We start from the raw sequence: 10,159 nt of genomic DNA, 5'->3' as shown, positions 1-10,159 counted from the left end.
TGCCACATCAGAGTCAGGGAATGGATAAACCTTCTCTTGTCGTTCTTTAAGAGTTGAAAAATGAGCGCATGTTGCCAGCTCCTCAAACGTACGAGGTTTTATCCCTTGTAGGATGTAGAGAAGCTCCCAGTGCATGCCTTGAGTGCACATCTCCACTGCAGATAATTCAGTAAGTCTATCTTTGCAATCCAGACTTAAAGCTCTCCATCGGTTGATGTAATCGATGACTGTCTCTCCCTTCCACTGTTTGGAGTTTGTCAGCTCCATCATGCTAACAATGCGCTTGTACTGTAGAAGCGGTTCAGGAACTCTCTTTCTAGTTGTTCCCAACTGTCAATCACTTCTGGCTCCAAATCAGTATACCAATCGAAAGCGTTTCCTTTCAAGGTACAGACGAACTGTTTGACTAGTAGGTCTCCTCTGGTTCCTGCATTTTCACAGGTTTCAATGAAGTGTGCAACATGTTGTTTTGGATTGCCCTTTCATCGAACTGCTGGAACTTTGGAGGTTGATACCCAGCTGGCATTCTCAGGTTGTCGATTCTCTTGGTGTATGGCTTGGAGTACATAAAGGAAGTTTGCAACGGTCCTCGTACTGAGCTCTTATGGAGTTTGTGATCATATCCTGGAGTTGTTGAATTGACAGGGAGGCAACAGAGGTGATTGTGGTGGCTGACTTTCCTGCAAGACAGTCTTTCCTTTGTCATTGGCTTTTGTAGCTGGGGATTGACTTGATTCAGCAGTATCTCGAGCCTGTATCTGATCTCTTAAAGCAGCGATTTCATGATCTCGCTCCTCTACAGCCTTCATTAGGAGGTTTATCTTTACCTCCATCTCTGCCATGGTCAACTCAGTCGTTACGTCAGTCATCATGACAGACACTACATCAAGATGTGATTCTTTCTCTGATAGATCAGTAACAGAAGCATAGTTGTCGAACAAGGGATTTTCTCTGATGACGATCCCGCCTTTAGGAATTCCATCAGCTGGCCCAGATTTCCTCTGTGATGACAGAGCTTATGTAAGTGTTGCTTGCGATAGTAGCTTTGGATGCAACTTTCTTTGGTGCCATTTGTAGATTTGTTGACTCGGATGACGAAAGAGAGATGAGAGGTAGAGAGGTCCCACTGGGCGTGCCAATTTGTTCGCACGAGTTTCCAGAAGAAACGTGTTTGTGGAGTTGAACTTGAGTTGTGTTGATGTTGGAGTTGATTTGATGCGATGTGGTTTGATCTCTAATATTTGATCCTTTGATTCTCTCTCAGTTGGGTGAATATGCTTGACTTGGAGAAGGAGTCTTGGAAGCTTGAAGTAGAAGTCTTGGAAGAGTATTTGTGTCTTCAAAGGTCTTCTGCCTTATAGGAGTGCAGCTTCAGGAGTCTTGGAAGCTTGAAGTAGAAGTCTTGGAAGAGTCTTTGTGTCTTCAAAGGTCTTCTGCCTTATAGGAGTGTAACTTCAAGAGTCTTGAAAGCTTGAAGTAGAAATCTTGGAAGAGTATTTGTATCTTCAAAGGTCTTCTGCCTTAAAAAAGTGCAGCTTCAGGAGTCTTGGAAGCTTGAAGTAGAAGTCTTGGAAGAGTATTTGTGTCTTCAATGGTTTTCTGCCTTATAGGAGTGCAGCTTCAGGATCTTGGAACTTCTCTATTTATAGAGTTCTCAGGTGGGCTTCGTGGGCTTGGTTGGTCCATGGGCCTGACCCTTGGGCCCAATTAGTTGGTTTTGGACCTGATCTGGAATTTAGGTCCAATTCAACTTTTTTTATAGTTTGGACTTTAAGCCCAAATCGTAATATCAAATTGGACCAATTTAATCTCATCTGATTCATCCGCGTGACGTCATTGAAACTTGTCTTCAATTCAATTCGGGACATGTGTCAACTTATAATTGGACCCAAAGTCAATGATTTAGAAATTCGTCATTAATTTAGCAAACGACGTGGTGACTTGTGATTGGTCCAAAATTTCTCATTCAACTTTAATTTTAAGAGTTGTTGAAAGAATAAATCTTCAAAATATATTGGAAATTAAATTAAAATTAAAATCAATATATGATAAATAATTGTGCTATATGTATAAATAATTGTGCTCGGCTTTCTTCCATCATTGTGTTTGTTCTCGTCGCAGTTTGCAGTGGTATATTTTTGGTTGTGGATGCAGGGGGACTCGTCAAACAGTGCATGATAAAGTGGCAGCTGGTGGCGGTTGAGTTCTTTCGAGGTAGTTTGGGGTCTCAACCGGTGGGGTATAGGGATCTTACTGGCCGGATTAGGGATATTGTGCAGTTCAACTGGTCCGAGGAGGGGGTGGAGGCGCTTGGTTATCTAGTGAGTCGAGATGAAATTCAGAAGGCCTTATTCTCGATGAAGTCGGAAGGCTCTTAGGCCCGATGGGTTTTCGGTGGATTTTTACCGAGCTGCTTAGAGTGTGTTTGGGGATGATTTTTGTGATGTTGTGTTAAACTTTTTTGAGTCCTGCTACCTGCCTGATGGAGTGAACTCTACTGTTATTACTCTTATCCTAAACAGATGGGGAGCTAAACGTATGGAGGAGTTTCGTCCTATCTCTTGTTGGAATGTTGTGTACAAGTATATATCGAGGATCTTAGCTAAAAGATTGAGGTTGTGGTTGCCTTCTTTTATCAGTAGTAACCAGTCTGCGTTTGTTCCTGGTAGGTTTATTTTCGATAATATTTTATTGTGTCAGGAGCTTGTAGGGGGTTACAAGGTGGGCAGAGGGAATCCGCGTTGTGTGTTGAAGGTAGACCTTCAGAAGGCATACAATTCAGTCAACTGGGACTTTTTGTTTAGTATGTTCCTGACAATAGGTACGCCCCTTCAGTTTGTTAGTTAGGTGAGGGCTTGTGTTACGTCACCTAAGTTCTCTGTGATGATTAATGGTTCCCTTGAGGGGTTTTTTCCTGGTAGAAAGGGGTTGAGGTAGGGAGATCCGTTGTCTCTCTTTTTGTTTGTGATGGTGATGGAGGTCTTGTCTAGGTTGTTGAATAAACCTCCAGTGTGGTTTAGGTTCCATGATCGATGTGAACGTGTCAGTCTGACTCATTTGGTTTTTGCAGACGATTTGATGATTTTTTGTGCAGGGGGAGAGATTCTTTGGAGTTTGTAAGGTAGGTCCTGACGAATTTTTTAGGGTTGTCTGGGTTAGTTGCAAATGTTGGGAAAAGTTTCATGTTTGTTGCGAGTGTGAAAGCTAGTGAGGCAAAGGAGTTGGCTGCCTTTATGGGGTTCTCTCTTGGCTCGCTACCTGTTAGGTATCTGGGGTTACCATTATTGGCTGGTCGGCTGAGGGCTATGAATTGTGCACCTTTAATATAGAGGATTACAGCTCGTATTAGAAGTTGGGCGATGTGGTCCCTCTCTTTTACTAGGAGGTTGCAGCTGGTTAGATCTGTTTTACAGTTCTTTCAGCTGTTTTGGTGTAGCATCTTCGTGTTACCTGCGTGCGTAACTCGTGAAGTTGATCGTCTGTTACGTAGTTATGTATGGAAGGAAAGTGCGGTGAGTCGTGGTAGTGCGCGAGTGGCGTAGGGTGAGGTGTGCTTGCCATTGGGAGGGGGGTTTGGGTGTGAAACATGTGGCTTCATAGAATCAGTCTGCTATTATGAAGCTGCTCTGGCTTCTCTTAATTAAATCGGGTTCATTATAGGTGGCGTGGGTGGAGGCGTATGTTTTGCGGGGGTGGTCTTTGTGGGTTGTTCGGAGTGAGGTTGGGAGGTCTTGGTGCTTGAGGGCTATCTTGCGCTGTAGAGATAGATTCAAGCATCTGATTCGTTTGATGGTCGGTGATGAACGGTCTTGTTTTGTTTGGTGGGATCCTTGGTTGCCGGGGGGTGCAATTTTGGATTCATATGGGTCAACTGTGGTTTATGATGCAGGGAGTAATTTGGAGGCCTAGTTATCGGAGTTCTTAGATAGTGAGAGAGGTTGGAGGTGGCCTATAGTGTCTTGGGAGTTGCTTGAGATCTGGGGTTTTATTCAGGCAGTGGGGCCTAGGGTGAGAGGAGAGGATTATTGGGTTTGGGAGTCGGGTGCTAGTGGTCAGTTTTCTATCAGTAGTGCTTGGGAGAGTTTGCATCCTCGTCGTCCTAGGGTGTCTTGGGATAGTATTTTGTGGGCGAGGGGTGGTATTCCACACCACTCCTTTTGTGCTTGGTTAGCTGTGAGGGACATGTTAGGTACGAGGGATTGGTTAAAGAGCTGGGACGTGTTGTCAGAGGGGGGTGTCTTATGTGTGTGGGAGGTATGGAGTCTCAGGATCATCTTTTTTTCGAGTGTGGGTTTGGGAGAGAGGTATGGTCTGTTGTATTGCGACAGTTGAGTTCGTCACATAGGGTGGCTGGTTGGGATGTCAAGTTGAGTTGGTTGAGCCGAGTGGGGTCGGGTAAAGGGGTGCGTAGTAAGTTGTTCCATGTATTCTGGTGTGTTTCCATCTACTACATCTGGCAGGAATGTAATCGAAGGTTCCATGGAGGTGGCCTGAGGTCGGGGTCTGTTTTGTTTCACCTTATGGTGTCTACGGTTCTTGCTCGTGCTGCTTCCTAGCGGGTTGATTTTCTTGGTCTTATTTAGCATGTTACGGTTGCTTTTCTTCTTTTGAGTTGTTGCTATCTGTTTTGTTGTTGTCCTAGTTGTGAGATTTTGGATCTATCTTCTCTTGCTTTCTCCTGGTGTTGGGATCTTTTTTTTTTTAGCATTATTACGTTTATGTTTGGTTATGTTCTAGTTTTATCTTGTTGGCTTTATTTGCTTTTTGTTGTTCATCCTCCTTCTTGTTGCTATAATAATATCATCTATTCTAAAATTTAAAAAAAAAAAAAAAAAAAAATAGACTAAATTTTTAAAAACCAAAAACAAAAAAAAATAAATGATTACCAACCAAAGCTTTAATTATTATTATTTCTTTTCAACTTCTAACATGAACTAGACCATTAGATGAAGGTCAATATGTAGTTGAGATCCCTTTTCTCTATCTGTTTGATTTTAGGTGTTTTCAAAGCATATTTAGAGGTGATTCTGAAATAGTCAAAATCGATTTTGATGATATAAAAATTATATTAAAAAGTATAAACTTTATTAAATTAATTTTACGTAGTTAAAGGCATGTTATAATGATTTTGAACATGGAAAAATTGATTTTAACAATTTCAAAAACACTCTCAAATGGAAAAAAAAGATTATTAACATTCTAGAGAAATGTAGATTATTCCTCCATTATGAGAGTATATTTATCAATCGATTCTATCATATTCAAAATCACTGGAAAAGTACTTTTCTTACTTCAAAAATCAATTTTAATACTATCATAAAATGTGTATTTCAAGGTGATTTTAAACATGACAAACAATTCTAATCATTTCAAAATCTCTCCAAACATACACTAAAACTAAGCAACAAAATCACCAATTCCTGTCTACTCTACAAATCAACACCAAGTAATTAACTAAAGGTTCCCAACAAACCCCTCCCCTCTACACAGGATGCAAACCCAACTTATTTACCAGATCAGTCGTACGCAGAAAAGCAGAAACAAAAAACATCTCAGATGACAATGAAATTTATTAAAAATAGTATTACCCAAAAAAGGAAGGGAAAAAAAACCAGGGATGATTGATATGTAATTCTCATCTCTACAAATATCAGCTCTAAATCTGATAAATGCCTTCGGGCTTCCAAACTTCTAGCACGACGACTTATCGAGGCGCTGGCGGGGGCGGGACGTGAGACTTAGCAAACCCAACCCATGCAACTATGCCAACAGCAAGTATTATCCATCCAAATATGTCATACTTCAGATCACTGCTACTCTTTTTCTGTGGTCATGAAAGAAGGAAAGAGCATGAAGTTAAAGAGCTTGTACTAAACTGATTATGAAGATGTTGAATGAACTTTATATAAACAGCAGATCTATCAATTGAATTTGACAAATCATAGGGAACACCCACTGGGAATGCTTTTGGAATGGCTAAAAGCACTTCCTACCCATAATTATCATGCTTAAGATTAACATATGAGTTATCTTGAAAATTAGAACAAATTTAGAACTAAGCTCGTAGTTTAACCTTTTTTTTTCCTTTTTTCAAGATAACTCATATGTTAATCTCATATGCTAACCCATAGGTTTGTTCTAACTAATTTAGTCCTTAAACTTTCAAAAGTGTCTACAAGATCCCTAAATTTTTAATTTTGTGCCTACTAGGTCTGTAATATACAAATTTTTAAAATTTTAAATGATAATTGATCTATTGCTATAAAATTGGATTTGTCTAATGGAACCTTAGATTTTCAATTTTATATTTAGTAGATTCATAAATTTTAAAAATTGTTAAATAAGTCAATGATCTATTACATACAAATTTGGAAAATTTGACCTATTTGATAACTATTTTAATTTTGGTTTTTGATTCTTGAAAATTTAGCTTACATTTTGTTATCCACTTTCTAATAATATTTTCAAAAAACTAATCAAGTTTTGAAAATTAAAAATAATAAAAAAATAGTTTTCAAAAACTTGTTTTAGTTTTTTGGAAGTTGTTTAGAAATTCAAGTGTTTCTTGAATGAAGAATAGGGAAATTGAGAGCAAACCAACAAAAATATAAGAAATGAAATCACTATCAAACTAAGCCTGAGGATCTATTGGACACAAATTGAAAGTTTAAAGATCTATTAGACATTTTTTAAAATTCAACAACTTAATGCACGTAAAATTGAAAGTTTAAGAATTGAATTTACTAAATATTTTTTACAAATTTAGAGACATGTTAGACACAAAATTGAAAGTTCATAGACCAGTTAGACACAAAATTGAAAGTTCATAGACCAATTAGACACTTTAAACATGTTCAGGGATCAAATAGACACATATATAAGTTTAAGGACTAAACTCATGATTTAAACCAAAAAAAAAGGTTACAGAAAACTTTAAGTTGCTTTTTGAAAATGCATTTGTTCAGTTCTTTAATTTTTTTTTCTCAACTGACTGAGAAGCACTAAAAAAACATCTTTTTCCAATTAGAAACAACTATTTTCTTTTTAAGAAACAATGAAAGAATACACGGACGTAAAAAAAAAACCAAGCCTACAAAAAGCACTTATAAAAGTGTAGAACCAAACATCGATATACTAAGAGTATAGAACCAAACATCGATATACTATGTTGTTAAGTATTTTCTCATATGCATAATTCTAACTTTGTTTTAGAATTGTAGAAGACTTCTTGAAAATGATACTACCAATTTGGAAGCATGAAAAATATAGCAAGATGAAGGTACCTCTATTCTAACAACGAATATACAAAGCAAGCATTCGTAGAACATAGGAACGCCAAAACCCTCCGTTATCCTGCCTATAGAAGATAAAAACCAAAAAGTAACTTAAGCAATAAGCAATACCTTAGTACTGGATGAAGTAGAAGGTTCGGCTACTCCAGTTGCCTGTTGAGCAAACCCATGCTTATGGATCTCTGAATGCAATTCCGGAGCCTACAAGGCACACAATCCACAAAATAAGAACAGGTCATGAATATATTATATAAAGACAGAAACAAAGTACTAACTACTAAAATCCTGTACGATAAGCATTTCGTTTTACGTTTTCTGTTCTAAACACTACATTCGCTAATTAAGTTTATAAACACTATTTTTGTTTATAATTTTCTTGTTTTACTACCAACTTTCTAAGAGTGTCTTAAAATACGATGCCAAAACTTGAAAACTAAAAGAAGTTTTCAAAATCTTGATTTTGTTTCTGAAATTTGGCTTAGAATTCAAATGTGTTTTCAAGGAAGGTGAAAACATTAAAACTATTTTTTTTTAATTAAAAAAAATTGTGAGTGCAAGCATAACTTTAAAAAATAGAAAACCAAAAAAAAATGTTATCATATGGGACCTAAGTTGTCTCATGTAGTAAATAGTGAACTTTAGTTTACTATACGAAAAAAAAATCAAACAGATTTGTTCCACAAATGTTGGTTCAGTCTTGAATTTCAAGAGAGACCATCTCTAAAGGAAAATACTTCTCCACCGACTGGCACCATGGTAGCCACCACTAAGTTTTCAACATTGTTGACTCTTTATATTAAAATAAGTAAAAAAAAAAAAAAAAAAAAATCTCTCTTCTTTCTGCCCCTCTCTCCTAGCTGTCAAAAATCTAGAGGTGGGAATCAACAGGAAAATATTCTCCCATCTCTAATGTGGTTAAAAACAAAGATCAGTAACTACTTTCTTTTTTTCAAAGCACAACTGAAACAAACAGATTATTTCATTTCAAAGCCATTCAAGGAACTTAGTATTCTTGAAAATAGAAATATATTCAAACTGCAATAAAAATCACAGTGAAATACCTTAGCAGCCACCTGCAGAGACTTTAGATAAAGTTCATTTCCAGGATCCTGAATGCAACAAATCACCATATTAATCTAAAAAAACCATCAGAAAATGCATATTGATAAGCTTGTTCCGAGGTTTTCCAGGCTTAGTACCTCATCCACAGCTTGCTTGAAGTATATTGAGGCCTTATCAAAAAATTCATTTGCCTCATCCTGGTTTGGGTTCAAAAATGCATGGGAAGTATAAGCATTTCCTAAGCACCAAAGAGCATCATGCTTCTTGGGGTTAATCATCAATGCCTCCTCCAGCTTTGATATTGAATCTGCCCCAACCCCATTACAAATTAATCCACAATATACTCAATGCTCATCACTGAAAACACTAAATCAAAGAAATAGCCGGAATTGCAAATGCATGTATTTAAAGAAAAAATGAATCATTGAAAAAAAAAAAAAAAAAAAAAACCCAGGTCATCCACAAAATAAAGTCGAACAAAAACATTCTCAATTCCCATGCTTCACCATCTGACTTTATAGAACAAAACGATACCTAGAATCATCTTCTTCGATTCTGGAACGCTCTGGAACTGAGATAGCTCTAACAAAGCTCCTGCCCATCTCGTCAAATTCTACATGAAAGTCCACCCACGTTTGATAATCAAATACAGCTCCATTGTCATAAACACAATACCCATTAGAGAAGAAAAGGCCACAGGATTGTTTTCAGTTAAGTCCCTATCGTTTCAAACATTTCATTTTACCCCTTAAAATTTAGCTCCCCATTAAATGCAAACGGAATTATAAGGTGACAGCCAAAATGGTAACTCAGATATTTATGTTTGAGGGGGAAGAAAAAAATATAGGGAGTCATTGTTTAACAATGAACAAGCAAAAATTGGGGGCTCCATCTGGCGATCAACTAACAAAAAGTAAAAATTGAAACCAACCCTAGAGTTCATAACATGTGTATACAATTTAAGCAAACCCTTGTGCAGAGAAACGAAGATCACTAAAATCTTGGACAAACGCAGCAAAAAATTAGTAGACAAATTAAGCGGAAAGCTGACCTCGGCATCGAGGGGATTGTTGGCGTAAGTAGATTCGGCGTTCTTACGAGCGTGCTCGAAGAAAAGAATGCGATCGAATTCGCTGGGCTGCAAATCCATTAGGAAGAAAAGAGGAGTATTGGGGTTCTGAAAATGCTTGTTTGAGAAGCTCGGAAATTGAGCGACAAGGCGGTTGAGCTTGGGAATGAGCGGTAATTTCTGGCGCTCACGCGCTTCCCTTTTGCGAAGATTCTGCCTTTGTAACCACGGCAATGGGGAAAACCAGCCTACACAAGTTTCAACGATGGGCCGACTCCAAATCTCGGCTGTTGGCTACACTATCATAAGCCCATCTTGACACCGACCCCAATATAAAACCACACAACTCAATCACCTCGCTCTAGAGGATTAATAGGGTCGGTTTTAAATTTTCATCAACATGTGAACATTTTCATGTGTTTATACATTTGGAATCGGCATTTCTATTAAAGTATAAAAATTATATAACATATTATAAAAACGGAAATAATTTGGACCTAATGTAAGACATGTAGGAAGTGTTTGGAGCATTTGGTCCACCAACTTCAACAATGTTTACTATGGAAGATTGTACATTCCAGGAACTTCATCTTTCCCTTTTACTTTTTCTCTCCCTCTATTGTTTTCAATGACTCCAACAGTCAGTCACTAGCTCATGTGACAATCATTCTTGGCAACAAACTCTGACAACCACCTCTCGCGGCCACATTTGACGTCCAACTTCAATCACAACTAT

General features: G+C 37.8%; 1 protein-coding gene across 1 annotated transcript; it reads right to left on the bottom strand.

The window, feature by feature from the left end:
• Window positions 1-5,339: 5,339 nt before the first annotated feature.
• On the bottom strand, window positions 5,340-9,752 carry TOM20-3 (translocase of outer membrane 20 kDa subunit 3). The gene is made up of 6 exons (XM_039023324.2): window positions 9,406-9,752; window positions 8,889-8,967; window positions 8,492-8,661; window positions 8,354-8,401; window positions 7,404-7,493; window positions 5,340-5,824 (listed from the first exon to the last, which is right to left on the bottom strand). The coding sequence occupies exons 1-6, from the start codon at window positions 9,502-9,504 to the stop codon at window positions 5,705-5,707; spliced, it is 606 nt and encodes a 201-aa protein (XP_038879252.1). The 5' UTR covers window positions 9,505-9,752; the 3' UTR covers window positions 5,340-5,704.
• Between the last annotated feature and the right edge of the window lie 407 nt (window positions 9,753-10,159).

This window comes from Benincasa hispida, chromosome 1, assembly GCF_027475165.1.
Source record: "Benincasa hispida cultivar pf3 chromosome 1, pf3_genome.v1.1, whole genome shotgun sequence".
NCBI classification, from domain to species: Eukaryota; Viridiplantae; Streptophyta; class Magnoliopsida; order Cucurbitales; family Cucurbitaceae; genus Benincasa; species Benincasa hispida.
The sequence above is the reverse complement of the archived record's forward strand: the minus strand, read 5'-3'. Positions and strand labels throughout refer to the sequence as shown.

Bases quoted from the DNA above. Each gene is read 5' to 3' on its own strand.
- TOM20-3 (XM_039023324.2), bottom strand. From the start codon at position 9,504: ATGGATTTGCAGCCCAGCGAATTCGATCGCATTCTTTTCTTCGAGCAC. The intron at 7,494-8,353 runs GTATTTCACTGT...TGTGCCTTGTAG, and splicing joins CTCTGCAGGTGGCTGCTAAG to GCTCCGGAATTGCATTCAGA. The intron at 5,825-7,403 runs GTATTGCTTATT...TCATGACCACAG, and splicing joins CTACTTCATCCAGTACTAAG to AAAAAGAGTAGCAGTGATCT.